The following is a 16,122-nucleotide window of genomic DNA, read 5'->3' as shown; positions in this document are numbered from 1 at the left end:
AAGATTACCCTCTTGGATCTTTTCGCATGTTCTCAAGGAGCTACCCGCAGGCCGAAGGCCCAATCATAACAACCCCGCTTTTCATGGAGCCGACACGGAGTAGTCCGCGACCTCGGGCGTCACTTCAGCCTCGTTATTTTTGAAGCTGAAAATATCACTAAAGTTCAAGATCCTGTATAATCTCAAAGCTTATTATGTTATTTCTGAAGAATACCCAATAAGGTCGATCAGTAGAACTCTTTTTTTAATTGCCGGTGATTCAGGCGTTTATCAGTTGAGTCAGTCACTCACAAATTAAGCATATTCCGGTCCAAGGCCTGCAGTATCAACGCACGAGATGGCTGTCATCTCATTGCGCTCAGACTTCGGCTAACATGTGAAACTCGATTATGCAGCTTTAACTTCTGGATCACTACGTAGATCATTGGCTCTCCACTAAACCTACAGATGTACTCGAACCCTAGGTTCGCGATTTGACTAGGGTACTAATTTCATCATCATTGGCGTCTCTGAAGATGGCATGCATCAAGCTATTGGGGCCTTTTCGATTCGCACTTTACCGGTGTAATGATGTACTGCTAAGGCTCATGTAGTTACTATAATGCAATTGCTACGAAACAGGGCGGTGAAGGTAAATATGCAGCATCGGTGGGTTACAGGGATAAACATACTGGACACTTGTGGTTTGCAATATTCTGGATTCGATGTGTATCCCACCGCTTATACTGTAGTGGTCAGTCTCGGCATCTTAATGGCATTGATGTATATCTTTGCAGACTCCAATAGCCCACCTAGTACGAGTCGGAGTAGTAGCACGAGATACTGTAACAAGGTACTTACTGGGATGACGTGCAGAAGTGTAGAAGAACTCGGACCGAAGTATCGCGATGGAATTACTAATACTGTAAAGCCACAGAGCGCCACGGAGATGGCCGGTGGTCACGTTATGGAACTTCCTGTCAAACTGAAGAGCAAATGGCAAGCCAACTTCAATGAATGTTGGATTATCGGCAACTGGACCGATCCGCGACCCACGCCCGATCCTATATCTGTAAATAACAAGGTGCCGGGCGCTGCCAAGGTTCATGGCGCGCTCGCCAAGCCAACTTTGAGATGAATCTAGCCGAAGTAGCCAATTGCTTTAGAGTTGCCCGACCGGCAGGTCGGCCGGCAAGTCAAACCTCGGCGTTAGCAGAAGTCGCTCACAAAATATCATCACGGACTTATGTGTGCATGATCTTGGAAGCAATCTTTACGCAGTGACACAAGTTTATTGAGACATCTAATTGCAAGAAGCTGAATGTAAGATACGTGTACGAAGGAGAATACTCGGCATCCTGCACAGGATTCGGAGGGGAGATGCTGCCTAGGCGATTTTCCACCCATCGCTAAGATCCGTGGGTCTGTTTCGTGAAGTCATTCGTTGGGAGCATCTAGAGAATCTGGCATTTAGCCGCCAGGCCGATGATTTTCAGCATCGGTAAGAAAGGATGAGCTCCAGTCACTAATTGACGATTATTATGAGACCATGGGCTTGACTTATTATTGCGCGGAAAGGTTGCAGAACGTGAAATGACTTTGGGAGTAGCACTCTGCGTGGCGCCGTACATGCGTTTCAGCGGGCCTGGTGACTTGGGAAAGACAGACTCCGACCACATACCCATATGCGATTCCAGCGTGAACTCAGTTAGCCTTGCCACTGGAATCGGAGTAATACGGTCCTAGAAGCAAGTGATAGCTTTGGTGAACGCGGACAGCCAGTCTGTCTTCCCCGATGACTTAGCGAGCGAGTTTTCAGAGGTCTTTCCCGTAGGCTCTAGGCTCATCCTCTTGAGTGGGCCTCCCAAACTGAAACCAGCTATGGCATATTTGATTGACGGGCCTCAAGAGGATATGTTCATGAATGACCCCACCCCTCATCTGTGGCAAAGCTTAGGTGGGGCCGTCGGACGAGGAGATATTGTTCTCGCATTCATGGATGAATAGATTTAGCGGATGTGAGGAGGAGACTTATTCAAGATCAAAATGGCGGAAAATGCGAATGAGCATTTCCTAAATCCGAAGAGCTCGAGTAAATAATCTGGCCTCTGGCAGAGTAAACTACCTGAAGCCGTTGCGGTCCCGAATCAGGCAGACGAGAGGCGCCATTGAAGTCAAGGCCACTACCACTGAAGAGCGTGGTAAGATCCCTAGAATTGTATCAGGTAAACATTAGCTATACCATCAAAATTTCCTGCGGAAGCGCAGCCTCCGAATGCACACTGATTCCTTCAGGAAGGTTATCATGCTCATCTTCGCTAGAAGCCGATATTGAAAACCGCCCGGGCTCATCTAGGGCTTTCAGATACGTGTCTATCACGTGAACCGGCGGCGCGACGGGCAAGGCGTGATGCCACTGAACTCCCACCACTCTCGGTTTGACAGACACTTCAGATCCGTATTCGGCAACTTGAATAGCCGTATTACATAGAAGAGCTGAACCTCTGGATTAACACTCTCCATAATAACCAGGGTAATTGCTGGAGTTGAGATCTCGTGAAGTCGATGCTTCATGAAGCCGTCGACGGGCCTACCTCACACTCCGACCCTCGTATTCCATCGTGTACGACCATAAGCTACATGTACATGATGACAGCACCTATAGCGTCCATTAAGCTTGCGATCCTTACCCTCTACAGGATGATCCTTTGAAGTCGCAATTATAAGCATGATATAGAAGAACATTGCCGACAATGGACGACTAGAATTAATCACTTTCACAGAACCTGCGTCTTAGGATAAGGTAAGTAGCGATATTAATCATATTAAGCGCATTGCTGCTACCCGAGACACAAAAGCACGCTGATATCAACAAAAAGCCTCCCAGATCCGCTTCCCACCCCCTCATCGTCTACTGATTCTGGCTCAAGATCACATCGGCAGCCTTCTCACCGACCATGTACGTAGACACGGCAGTAAACGTGCCAGGAATCCTCGGGTACACCGACGCGTCAACAACTCTCAAGCCATTAACCCCACGCACCCTGAAGCTGGAGTCGAGCACAGCCATCGGATCATTATCGGCGCCGATAGGGCACGTTGACGAAGCATGGTGACCCCACGCCGTATCCTTGATATACTGCTTCACAGCCGCGTCGCCCTGGACGTCTGCGCCAGGCAACTCCTCCTTGATGGGCACCAACTGCCGCTTGAACGCGTCGCGAGTAAGCTTCACGGTCTCCGTCATGGCCTGTAAATCAGCCTCGGCGTTGCCGGAGCCGGTATCAAAGTAGTTGTAGAGAATATCCGGCACGTCGAGCGGGTCAGCCGTGCGCAGCGTCACCGAGCCGGCCGTGTTGCGCGGGTGTGACTTGAGAATCGCCCAGGTGAACCAGTCGTGCTCAATGGTCGCGTTGACGCTGTAGCCGGGGAAGTAGCCCCTAAAGTTGACGGGTCCGCCGAACGCGAACACGTCCCACTCGTTACGCTCGGTGGTGCTGCTCTTGTAGAACATTGTCGCCGCAAAGCCCGAGGACTCGTAGATGCCGCGGTCGCCGAGGATAGGGGTGTTCCAGCGCGCGAGGCACGGGTCGGATTGCCCGTTGAAGCCGAAGGTGCAACCGTTAAGAGCGCTAAAGTCGGCGGGCGTGCGACCCTGGACGGCGATTTCGTAGTGGTCTTGCAGGTTCGTGCCGACGCCGGGGAGGTCTTTAACGATGGGGATGTTGAACTTGCGCAGCTCGGCGGCCGGGCCGATGCCACTAAGCTTAAGGATCTGCGGGGAGTTGTAGGCGCCGCCGGCAATGATGACCTCGCGGGAGGCGGTTGCTGTGCCGCGGGTGCCGGCGCCGGCATTGCGGGAGCGGGGGCTTGCGCGGTACAGGTATTTTCCGTCGAGGAACTCTACACCGGTAGCCTTAGGCGGAGAGGAGTTGTCGAAGAGGACTTTGGTGACGTGACAGCTAGTGCGGACGTCGAGGGGGTATCGCTTCGCGCCGGTGATAGTCTTTGCGTCACGGACGGCGACGATGAACTCGCGGGAACCGACACGGTGGGCGTCGTTGGAGGAGATGGGGATCTGGTAAAAGCCAGGCGTCGTGTCGCGGCTGGCGGCCACGTTGTTACCGTCGCCAGCGAGCAGGGTGGCGATGTTGAAGACTAAATTTGTCTCGTTTCCGAGGGCGAATGCGCCTCCGGTGACAAGGCTCAAGAGCTGAGGGTCGAGAAGGGCGAGGTTGAGAGGGGCAGTCTCGGTGCTATACCAGCCATTGTATCCATGGCCAGGAACACCGGGGAGAAGGTAGCGGTTGTTTTCCATCCGGATGAAATAGTTTCGCATGTTGTCTGCTGACCAGGACGAATCACCGGTGAGGCTGGCGATGTAGTCAAAGTCGGAGCGGTGAGGGTAGACAGCAATGAGTGCATTATGGGCGGTGCAGCCTCCGAGGGTGCCAGAGCGAGGGTACAGAGTTCCCTTCATCGTGGAGCCGGAGGGCGGGTTGAGGCCGGTGTACTCGCCGCCACCTGGTGTCTCGTATGTGGTCTTGAAGTCGCGAGCTTGCCTTGCTTCGTCGGCATAGTGGCGGACGAAGAAGTCCCATGCCATGGCGTCGTCTTCGGTGGACTTTGCTTGGTAGGCTGGGACGGTGTAGTTCTCGTTGGCTCCCTGGTCATCGCCGGCTTCGATGAGAAGGGTTTTGCGGCCGGCGAGGGCGAGACGGGCAGCCAAGACTCCGCCGCCGGCGCCGGAACCGACGACGATGAACTCATAGCCGGTCAGGTCGACAGCAGCGACGAGACTTGTGGAAGCGGCGAGGAGGCCGAAGAGATTTGTTAACCTCATGGCGATGTCTATTGTGAAAAGCGGCTTGACTGGAGTTGTAGGTTGAGTCAGACATGGGAAATCCAGAAGACGATGATAAACTTGGGGATAATACACACCTTGAGAGATTCGTCGACGCCGAGGTATCCGTAATTACTTGCAGATCTTGATACCCATCCCACGAGGGATCGCCAGCTCTTATAAGCCACGATCGACGAGAAACATATAGGCGATATGGTGGTGATCTCTTTGGGGAGGCAGCTAGTGGGCAATTAATCTCCAGGGACTCGGCATGACGAAGAATGCCACCTTGATCCATGTCCGCGCCGCTGCGCTTAGAATTAGTCGATAGCCCGGACACTGTTCCGGGCCTTCTCGGCGCGGGGTCACTGGCTCGGTCCGCCAAGACATTGCTGGCGCCTCCCTTTCGTGCTTGATTGAGTCAAGCTTTTGAGTTGTCTTTTTGGGAAAGACAAAGGAAAGTGACGACATTGTAGATATTTGCGTATTCCAAACCAGATCAAGGGGCTTTAAGAAGCGGCGAAGGTTTATCAAGGGATACGAGAACCTCGACTATTAGACCAGGCACGAAGGGTTGGTAGGATATTGAGTTATTTTCTCCTGAACCTGAGGAGCCAGTGAGAGGAGAAAGCTGACAGGGGAAATATCAAAATTGGTCCATCTGGAAGAAGAATATCGGATCGAGAAGTTGTCGATGTTGGGTTACTTCGGGGCTGCGCTCGTGTTGAGCAACACAGATCATCTGATGCAGAAATAGTAGTCACTCAGCCGGGCCATTCCTTGCACAGGTCCTCATCTCAACTTTTGGATCCCTGTCGTCCGAATGCTCGCAGGCTACGCAAAACGATTTGCGGTTGCTGTTTTGCCGCCTTGGACTAGGTAAAATTTACAGTTCACTAGACCGCGCGGGATGGCCCTTCGCCGGACAGGGTATCCCATGCTCTCAACGCCAGCAATTCAACGACCTCGAGGACGACATTAGACGTGCGGAGCGGCGTTCGCAGGCGGCTTCACTTTTCGGAAGTGGCTGCGATGACGATCATTGTCGCATATAGCAGTGCTCTAGCAATCTGCCGAGACTGTTAGCACACCTCTTTCAGTGATGGTGGTTCGCTAGTCTTTTGCTAGTGCTTGCCTCACCCTCCGCCGCGAGCGCTGCAATGCAACACTGAATCTTGAAACGGCGGGTCTTCCCCGCACTGCAGTCACTGCAGTTCTGTACTCCGTAGTCTGCTCTGCGGGTTTGGTTGATCTCGGCCGTGAATGTGCTCCGTCGAGAGAGGGGTGGTTCGGGATCTCATGCAAGACTGAGACTGCGAGGTGATGAGTTACGCGCGAAGTGATGGAAGCTACCGAGGTAAGTTATGAGACTGACAGCGGGCGGGCGACTCAACATGACGGAGATGGCGTAGGAGTAATTCTTGAGCCGGTGGGAGGCTAAGCGGCTCATTTTCCGCCAGTCAATTCGGGCGATAATGAAGTTGGGGCCAGATTGTGATTTTGGATTTGTTGTTGAGCAGCAACTGTCGTCGAGGATATCTCAACCGGCCCTTCTCTATCGCATCTTGCGTCAATGCCCATCAGAGCGTCTGCCGTTCAAGGAGAAAGCATGCTGGGGTTGGAGATATCGTCACCAATGTCAAGGCGAGTGAAGGGTAGCATTCGAGGTCATGTCAGGGCGTCAACATATCCTCCCTGTTTCTTGCTTCTTCCCGTGTCCCTCCCTTTCAAGCGTCCCATACCTAGCGGGCATGGAATGCCCCGAGACCCCAACGGACTCGAAAAGACGACAAGGATGGAAAGAATCGCTGCAGCGAAGTTTGCGAATATCTTGCTGTTCACGTGCGAAAGCAATGAATCGCTCCTCGAAAGATCGACAGTCCTTGCTCGTTGACGTGGTACCCATAGAGTTCGGACAAAGATCGACCGGCTCCCCAGTCCCAGCCACGTTGTCGCGACCTCGCACATTCGCACTGACTTGCCAGCCTCGGATCTCTTCACCGTTGCCAGTCAACCGGATTCAATGTCGGGCAATGGAAGTAATATGTTGCGAGGTCCTCGCATTATTCAACATCACCAGTCTGCGCTGCCTCTTCGAGACGACATGGTTGCCGAATCAAGCTAGAGGTAAGGTAGCGTGAGGGGGAGGATTCGTGGAGCGGAGTCGTGAATAAGCTTAATACGCCGAAGCCCAAGTCGTGCAGCACAAGTGCATTTTTTTCGCCGCCGGCTGTGCTGTTGACTCGGGAAGACTTGATGTTTTGGCTACGATGTTTGGCTGGTAGGGGGAACAAACCTTCCGGGGAGTTCGTTGGCTCGTTGGAGCCGGAAGGAAGGAGATGGGAGCTCTTTGAATACGGCTCTCTGATTGGCCGCTCGGCAGCCCGCGGTATCCCGTGGTTGAGACCCACCCGACGGAGCTCTGACCAGCACAGTTACCCTTCAAGGATAAACTAGAGCTCAAGTAGTTCATGAACCAGCATCTGTAGTGTAGTGGTTATCATCCTTGCCTTCCATTCCTCGGATCAGCAAGGGACCCGGTTTCGATTACCGGCGGATGCATCACGCTGGTTAACTTTTTGCATTTTCTGTGAATGATCTTAGGCCCTTCCCATTCTTGATTCTTTTCAACGTAGTTTCCTTCATTTTGTTTTGGAATCTCTCAGAAAGGTGTGCAATCGCACGGTTGGTGGTGTCCAGTTGGACGCGCAGGTGTAGACTTCGAATGAAGCGTTTCGGGGAAGACCTGCGATTCCCTGACTCCGACCAGGCACTTTGGAGAATGATGAATGGTATGTATGCACGAAGTCTAATATCTCCCCTCTAATTCTCAGTGAACGACTTCAACAGATGCAGGGTACAATTATTTCAAAAAGCTATTATTGTCTTGAAGAGAGGGATGGACTTGGATTTCTCGTTCCTGGCAGTGTATGTATTTGAACGCAACATGCGGCTACATTGATTATCATAATCATCATTACAACTACCTCGAGCGACATTCCTGCCTCAGACGATAGTAGCATTAGAGTAACCCCCCCCCCCCCCAAAATATCTCATCCACCCTCCCTCCACTCAAATAGTAAAAGTCCCATTCACCCTCAAATCCCGACTACTAGCCCCAACCCAAACCCCATACTCACCCTCACTCAACCGCCACTGCTGTGCACTCACATCCCAAAAGCTCAAATCCCGCCTCGTCAGCGCAAACTCCACCGTCGCGCTCCCACCCGCCTCGACATACACCCTCTCGAAGCCCCTCAACTGCTTCGCGGGCGTGCCCTCTACGGGAATACCAACATACAGCTGCGCGACCTCATGGCCGCCCACGCCGCCCGTATTCTGGACCGTCACGCTCACGGAGACGACTTCCTCCCAGAGGGCCGGGTGTCCGCCCTGAACAATCGCGACGCTCGGATCCGGGATACCGGCGCTCACGCCCGACGCGGGACTCGCGGAGAGGGAAGAGTAGCCAAAGGTAGTATACGATAGCCCGAAGCCGAACTCGTACCGGGGCGAGATCCCGTCGCGGTCAAAGGCGCGGTAATCGATGAACAGACCCTCCGTGAAATCGTCCTGCGGGAACGGGCCCGCTTCGACAGTCGAGTTGAGGAGGTTACCGTAGTCTGACTCGGCGCGGGCGACGGTGTAAGGGAGTCTGCCGCTGGGGTTGACGTCGCCGTAGAGGATGTCGACGAGGGAGTTGCCCGATTCCTGGCCGGGTAAGCCGGCAAAGAGGATTGCTGTCACGTTGGGATGGTCTGCCCAGGCTTCGACAACGCGGGTTCCTGTAGGAACTTCGGTTAGCGGTGGCTATGCTAGATAGTAGCATAAGACTTACCGGCAGAGTGCAACACGACAATCGTGTTGGAGCAGTTGGCCGCGACGTTGTTGACCAAGTTATCGCTAAACTCGTCCGTCAGGCTTGGTCGGTCGTATCCCTCTGAGGCCCACGCGTTGATAAAGACCAGACATGCCTCCGAGTTGACGTAGTTGGGCTGCGGGTTCTCAGAGTAGAAATCCCACTTAACCACTCCGCCGTCCGCGATAACGCGGTCCTGGATGGCCTGGAAAGGAGTAATGACATATGGCGGCGTCGTCGTTCCGGAGCCGCCACCAGAAAGCAACGTCCCGTTGAAGGTATCCGCCAGTACAGTACCCCATGACGGGCCATAACTCGTGCTGCCCCACGGCGTGGGAGGCAAGCTAGCATCGTAACCGTACACCGTCAAGAACTTGGGGTTCTTGAACGGCAACGTGCCATTGACGTTCTTCACCAGCACGGTACCGGCGGCGCCGATCTCGCGAATGATCGCCTTGTGCCCGTTCTGCACGTCGACGGGCGCGTGCTTCTGGAGGTTCGAGTAGGCTCCGACGGCTGGGTAGTCGTCGCTGTCCTGACCGATGTAGTACCACGCCGCAAGGATTCTTGTCGTCATGTCCTCGACGCGTTCACGGGTGACACTGCCGTTGTTGACTGCCTCGACGAGGGATGCGCCCCAGAAGGCTTCGTTTGGCATGACCAGGTCGAGACCTGCGTTTGCGGTTGCCACGCCGGCGTGTTGTGCGCCCCCTGTGGTAATCGTAAGCAGCGGCCATGGAGACCAGAAAGGAAGAGAAACTTACAGTCGCTGACAACGAACCCTTCAAACCCGAGCTCAGTCTTGAGGACTCCATTGAGCAACTTGGAGTTTTGGCATCCATACGAGTTGTTGGCGCGATTGTAAGAACACATGACCGACGCAGCGCCCTCCTTCAACGCATCCATGAACGGGAAAACATAAAGCTCATGCAACGTCCTATCATCAACATTGGAAGATCCGGCCTCGCCTTCTTCAACACTCGGGTTCCGGCGGTACTCCTGCTCGTTGAGAATCCAGTGCTTCGGGCACGCAATGGTTCCAGCATCCTGCATTCCCTTGGTAATACCACCGACGCCAACAGATGACAGGTACGGATCATTACTCAGACCCTCCCAGTTTCTGCCGCCGCGCGCGATACGACCGAGGGGTCCGCCGACGGGTCCAAGGCCGACGTTGATACCCTTACCGCGGAACTCGGCGCCCAGGGCCTCGCCGTAGGCATACGAGAGGTTCTTGTCCCATGTCGCACCGAGGTGGATGCCGGAGGGGAACGCCGAGACAAATTCCTGCGCGCGGACGCCATCGGGGCCGTCTTGGAGGCAGATGGGCTCGATGCCGAGACGAGGAACGGAGCCTGTGTTGCCGGTGCAGAGGCCATCCCAGCCATGGGTGAAGTTTGCGAGTTCCTCGACGGTCATCTGAGCGGCGAGGGACTTTGCGCGCTGGTACGCTGTGGCCCATTTCTCATTGGTCGTTCCGTTTCCCACGGCTATTTGGTTCTTGGTTAGGTTCATGTCACGGTATGCTCAGGTTAAGAGAGAAGTCAGTACTGACGCGTGGGGTAGACGGCTGGACTTTGGCCATAGTAAGGATCTGTATCATTGGTATAGCTATCTTGAGCAGCGCAGAGCGTGAGGCCAGCAAGGGCCGTCGCCAACGTCGAAATCAAGTTGTTGACCATGTTGAGGACCCAATTGAAGAGCACAGCTTGAGCTTGCAAACTCTCTGCTCCATGGTCCCCGTACGCAGGAAATCCAACCACTTAAGAACTTCCCCTCTTGTCGTGCCTTTTCCCACGTCATCTGTCCAACTTCTCCTCGGACTGAGATGAGTCGACGGCCGACATCTAGTCCCCGGCACCGCTGCGCAGTACTGTGCACGCCGTCGGCCCTTCTCCCTAGTCGACGGTGTTCCCATGATCACATTCAACTTTTCGCCGCAGCCAGATCCACCTCCACTCGGAATCCGTCTTCCAGGAGTCAAAAGGCACAATGATGATCTCATCAACGATGCGACGCCGGCCACTTGGGCAAGCTTTTTACGGTGGTAGTCTGTGTGGAAACCCCATGTCTCCCCAAGTCGGGAAAAACTCCATGTCGGTCCACGTTGTTGGTGCCATTTCTCAACGGTGCGGGGGAGAAAGGTGTGGATGGCCGTTGGTGGCTAGTTTGCCTAGTTTTGGTAGTCCCATCGCAGGTTCAACCAGCTAAGGATGCGAAGCCAGGCCACGAGTAGTTCGTCTGGAGATATTCCATGCAGCCTGGAGGCTCTTCGGCGGTATTTTCTTCGGCGCGCGGGGAAATCGTGGGGAATGGAGAATGGAGAATGGAGAATGGAACGACCGGGGTTGTTTTAGATGGCAGGTATTATAGGTAGCAATACCGGAGAGTATTCCCATGTCACCTCCGCATCTCCAGCGCGATGCGATGCCGGCATGTGGGAGAATGCGGGGAACGTCGTAAGATTGGGACTGGTCGAATTCCACTTCTGGACTGGTTGGAGTCCTGGGACGGAAAGCTCTTCGGCAATGAAGTTGGTCAACTCGTGTCCGAAGTCGGTTTGTAAGTATCAATTCACACAATACTCCTCCATCATCGTCGATGAACGCGGTGGGGTGGCAGCCATCGGGAAAACACCGGTTGTGAGAACGTCTCTCACGAAGAGCGTGCGAGCAAGACGTATAAGCGAGCCGGTTCGATTGGCTCTTCGTCCTTGCTGGCCTATTTCAGATGGAGACGATTGTGATCCCCTGTTGGTTCGTCCGAGTGGCGTGGTGTATGAATTCTGGAGTAATATCTCCCGGGTCATGCCTGTCGGTACTATGCCATGGATTACCACCGATGACGGGAGGGCGGCCACACACGACGTCGGGCATAATTGTCTCGAGCAGTGTACTCTAACGGAAGAGCAACCTCGGCAAAAAAGATGAAGTCATCACGGGACATCGTCCCCAGGCCGAATGTACCCCAGCCTCGGGTAGGGAGTAGGATAGTTATAGCTGGTGTCCATGACGAAGGGTGGGTGATCCGGGTTCTACAAGGACTGTAAGTGATTGCTTCCAACCCTCCCAACGTAGATTGAACATACATAGAACGAACCCCCCGGTTTATCAAGTCGGGCAAGCTGATTTCTTTCATCTAACCATTCGTCCTGGGTCTTGACACGGCGCTTGCACCAAGTGCATCTTGGGACGGTCTCTTGCGCAACGCCGGCACCGCAAGGGCAATAGAACTGACGGCAGAGCTATTAGCAGGTGTAAAGCAACTACTCACGTGGCTCAATTGACAGGAACTCACATTGCGCCATTTGCCATATATCTCGAGTTGCTTGGTCTCTGAGGCTTCATCGGGACCCCATTCCTCTGGTTGGTTGAGCACATTGTTTTGGCCCGACGCTTCCTGAGTTCGCGTGTCGTAATACGCTGTGGTCTCTTTTCTCTGCGCGTCTTCACATTTGGTACAAAGCCACCTTAGACATAGGTTGCAATCGCATGTGTCGCTGAGTTGTAGCTTCCGATTATCACCTTCGAGCTGGAAGTCACAATCGCGGCAAAGACACATGATGTTGAGAGGGCGCCAGTTGTAGCGTGGCTCGACATAGCTTTCCTCCACGGACAGAAGCCGATCGTAGTACCTGCACTCCTCACAGACGTTGATACCACATCTCCGGCAGGGCAGAGCTCCAGCCTCGTCGCATTTGATGTTGTACAGCTTGACTTCGATTTCCTCGTCCCCGACAACCATGGGAGGGAGGCCGCAGAGAAGAGTCCAGTAGTTTGGACAGTAGCGTCCGCTAAAGTTTTGGCGTTGCACTAAGCCGCGGCCATCGCAGAGACAGAGGCTTTTCAGCTTCTCGAATATTGTACGGGAACCGAGGATGTGGGCGTGGTGGTTACGGTTCGTCTGAGCTATGTGAAGAAGGTCCAAGGCTGAAACATATTCCGCGAGGATGGACAAGATCGGATAAGACGAGATGAGGTGCGAAATGGACGGAGTCGGTGATTTCGGGGCCATGGAGAACATCGAGTGCCCGACAGATCGCGCGGCATACAGATCGATGTCGCATGAGCCTGTGAGGTTGTCTTTTCTGAAAATTTACGACACGTGTGTTCGGGAGCAGATTGTTGCCCGGCCACGGCTCATGGAAGGCGAGTCATCACTGGGATGTGCCTGTCTCAAACCAGGGGGCCGGCCGAGGATGGCGCAGTCCGAAGGTGCTGAGGCCGAGCCACATGTGGCTGGATGAACCACTCGCCTCAAGTCTGTGCCTGATATTATCGTGCTGACGATGAGGTGAGCATCGTGCTGGTCGCCGTTGGTCGAAAGAGAGTCGATTTCGTCAGTTTCGCCGAGAATTCCTGATGGAGCTTTTGCTTTGCTGCATCGGATGACAGGAATTCAAATTGACGGCACCTCAAGGCCGCATCAGGTTCGAGCCTTTGTCCGTAAAGAATGGTGTGCCATGGAGCGACGCCGGGTAGCTGCCGAAGATTGAAGCAGGCCATTGGATCATTCTCCACAGCTGCCAGAGTCAAGAAAGTGATCGGCATGACAGGAGCTTCGAGATTTCCGTAGAGCTCGGAGCTGGCGACGTCAGCTTCGGTCTTCGTCTTTGATGGCTTTACGTTGGACTGGAATTGATACAAGTGTCAGAGAGCGTCTGGTTTCATCGGATGTTGGTGGAAAAGGTTGTTTCAGTCGGTAGCTTCGGCAGGGTCCAGCCTTGACAGCCCCTTTTCTAGCTGTTCTAGAACGTTGAGCCGTGGTGGGAGGATGAACCACTGTGACGTTGATTTGGTTCCAAGGTGAACATGGGAATGGATAAGTCAAGGTGAGCAAAGTGACATTGGTGACATTCAAAGGTGAGCAGTGGATATTCCAGATTTCCAGATATTTTCCGGACGCAGCGATGATCAAGTGCCTGGGGAGGTGTGAGATCATCTGGATCGCTCCTGCTGGAATGGCGCTGAAGACTGTTGGAGAAGGAGCTACTGGGAGCTCCCCAGGCAGAAAGACCCATAAAAGTGAGTCACAGCCAATCATCGCCGCCATTTGACTGTGGTTCCAGGGGGAGGTCTCCGCTCTGGTGGCCTGTGCGAAATAAGGCTGCACCGCAAACGGCCAACAGCAACGCAGCAGCAGCAGCCAAAGAGGTCCTCACAGTGCAGGTGGCAGGCACTCTCGGGGGTGGTGCGCGGATGAGATAGGTAAGCCAGGTCCGATAAGGATAACACACCTGACCGAAGCTCCAACCTTATCGCGACATCATCCTCGTCGCCTACACCATCCCATCCTGTCCTGTCCTATCCCGTCCCGTCCCATCCCAACCGTCTTCCCGTCCTTCTCTCTATCGCTTCCTTGTTCCTCTTTGCATCCTCATCCTCCCCTGGCTCACCTTGGCTTCGCATCTTGGCTTTGCTCTTCCCATCATCACCTTAATCCTATTCCTTTCTACCTAAATATGAATCGCTCCAACTCCTGACCTTTTTGTCGTGAAGCACTTCCTCTCTTTCTCCCCCATTCAACATGGCCAATTCCCCGTCCCACAGGTCTAGCCGGAGCCCAGCCTCGTCCACCTCGGCCGGCCGAGACTCCACGTCCCTTTCACATTCCAGAGACCGCCGTGATGCACCCTCCACGTCAGCCTCCGCCGCTGCCGACCATGTGCCGGTTGAGACATTGGTGGAACACCTGCTCGCCGCCAAACGCTCGCTCTCGTCCATGACGGCCGTCTTGCGAGCAAACGAAATCGCGACCGATGCACGCCAGGCCCATGAGGAGGCAGTTATCTTGTATGCCGAAACCCAGTTTCTGCGACGTGCCATCTCTGAGCAGCTGGCGCTGTTGATGAAGGTTCGCCGTGGTCTCAAGAGAACCTACGATGCCGGCAAGCGCGACTTCAAGCACCTGGTCAAGACCATGGATGCAACCAATGAGAAGCTGCAGGAGACTATGGCCATGCTCAAGAATACAACTGTGGAAGCTGTCTTCAGACCGCCGGGCGAAGAGCGCCGCAATCTGATGGACTTTGTGGACGAAAAGAGCGTCCACGTCATGGTCGAGGCTCTGAAGCAGAGCCTCGGCGAGCTGCAGGTGTGTAAACGTACCCCTGCTGCCTCTGGATTTCCCACACTATCTATGATAGTCTAGACGACTGACGGAATGAATTACCTGCAGGCTATCCAAACATCCTTTGATGGCGATCTCCTTCGCTTCGACGATGACCTGCGAGCACTAAAGAAAACGATGACGACGACACCCCTGCCTCGAATGCCCTCCGACTCGTCACAATACGACCCGATACCCGAGCTTCTCGGTTCTCTCGTAGACAGTTCACATGACATGGCCCAACTGCTCACGTCCTTGACTAAACACTTTGACTTGTGCGTCACAGCGGTGCGGACGACAGAGGGCGGCGCGGCTCTTGCTCGTCGTAGGGCGGCGGAGGTGACGCAGTCACAAGGCGGCGATGGTGTATCGTTGTCTGGCGTAATCGCTGACCAAGAGTCGCAAATGCCCGACCTCGAACCGATAACGATGAAAGACCGGGCGGACATGCTGAATGTTGTGGTTAGCGATGCATCAGAGGTCGAGAGTGTCATCCAGGAAATCAACAAGACACTCCAGACCATGGAAGAGGAATTTTCAGCCATGACTGGACAAACAGGACAGATTAAATTGGCGTTCCTCGGCACCCTGCAAGGGTTCACTGCGCTGGAAGAGATGGGCGCTCGTATGGCCAGCTACATTGCGAGCGAGGCCGAGTTCCTCCAGCGGTGGGAGGATGAGACATACACCATCTACAACAAGCTTGGCGAAATGGACGACCTTCGAGACTTTTACGAAAAGTACGCGGGCGCTTATGATAACCTGATCCTGGAGGTCGAGCGGCGCCGCATGGTAGAGGACAAGATTACAAACATATGGAAGAAGGCGATGGATAGCGTTGACAAACTCGTCGAAAATGATCGACGGGAGCGCGAAGGATTCCGCCAGGATATTGGCGAGTTCATCCCCACGGATCTATGGCCGGGCATGGACGGCGGAATGAAGAGGTGGGAACTCGTCGCGGTTGACGACGGCAACGCCGAGGACGACATGTCGGGCGGGCAGCGAAGCACGCCGGCACTGGACCGAAGCGTCGTGGACGCTGCTCGAGGCCGATTGGAGAGGAGCCAGCAGCGGTAGGAGCATTGCAGTCTTTCGGATTGGCTCCTGTGTTGATTTAGATTGTTTGAGTGTAAGGATCCACCGGGATATGGTTTCATTGGCGTTCACAACATGGTAAAGACGGCAGCCTCCAGATAGGCAAGGGATACGGTTTCATGGTTTGATGGTTTGGGCGGCGGCAAAGTCTGTTTTGATTATTATTTGGCTAAGCATTTCATCTTCTTCGGTCTTGTATCAAGCGAAGTATCTTATCAATACCATAAGTTCAATG

The 16,122-nt window shown here is 54.0% G+C and overlaps 4 protein-coding genes across 4 annotated transcripts, besides 1 other annotated feature; 1 reads left to right on the top strand and 3 right to left on the bottom strand.

Annotated features, from left to right (window-relative positions):
* Positions 1-2,890: 2,890 nt before the first annotated feature.
* On the bottom strand, positions 2,891-4,822 carry CABS01_13158 (GMC oxidoreductase; the record flags this gene model as incomplete). Its single annotated transcript, XM_060546503.1, has 1 exon — positions 2,891-4,822. The coding sequence occupies one exon, from the start codon at positions 4,820-4,822 to the stop codon at positions 2,891-2,893; it is 1,932 nt and encodes a 643-aa protein (XP_060395124.1).
* A 3,072-nt stretch (positions 4,823-7,894) lies between these two features.
* Positions 7,895-10,363, bottom strand: CABS01_13157 (glycosyl hydrolase family 3 N terminal domain-containing protein; the record flags this gene model as incomplete). The annotated part of the gene is made up of 4 exons (XM_060546502.1): positions 7,895-8,607; positions 8,661-9,392; positions 9,446-10,171; positions 10,237-10,363. 4 exons carry the CDS (start codon positions 10,361-10,363, stop codon positions 7,895-7,897), a joined length of 2,298 nt encoding a protein of 765 aa, XP_060395123.1.
* A 1,253-nt stretch (positions 10,364-11,616) lies between these two features.
* CABS01_13156 (uncharacterized protein) lies at positions 11,617-12,695 on the bottom strand (the record flags this gene model as incomplete). Its single annotated transcript, XM_060546501.1, has 3 exons — positions 11,617-11,715; positions 11,770-11,913; positions 11,979-12,695. 3 exons carry the CDS (start codon positions 12,693-12,695, stop codon positions 11,617-11,619), a joined length of 960 nt encoding a protein of 319 aa, XP_060395122.1.
* Positions 12,696-13,428: 733 nt separating this feature from the next.
* Positions 13,429-13,494: a sequence feature (Short protein (CABS01_13155, KAK1486527.1) was converted to a misc_feature.).
* Positions 13,495-14,207: 713 nt separating this feature from the next.
* Positions 14,208-15,869, top strand: CABS01_13154 (kinase activator; the record flags this gene model as incomplete). Its single annotated transcript, XM_060546500.1, has 2 exons — positions 14,208-14,774; positions 14,859-15,869. 2 exons carry the CDS (start codon positions 14,208-14,210, stop codon positions 15,867-15,869), a joined length of 1,578 nt encoding a protein of 525 aa, XP_060395121.1.
* Positions 15,870-16,122: the final 253 nt, after the last annotated feature.

The sequence above is a fragment of the Colletotrichum abscissum genome (assembly GCF_030869225.1).
Source record: "Colletotrichum abscissum strain IMI 504890 chromosome Unknown Scaffold_43.1, whole genome shotgun sequence".
In the NCBI taxonomy this organism is placed as follows: Eukaryota; Fungi; Ascomycota; class Sordariomycetes; order Glomerellales; family Glomerellaceae; genus Colletotrichum; species Colletotrichum abscissum.
This window is presented reverse-complemented; position numbering and strand designations above follow the sequence as displayed.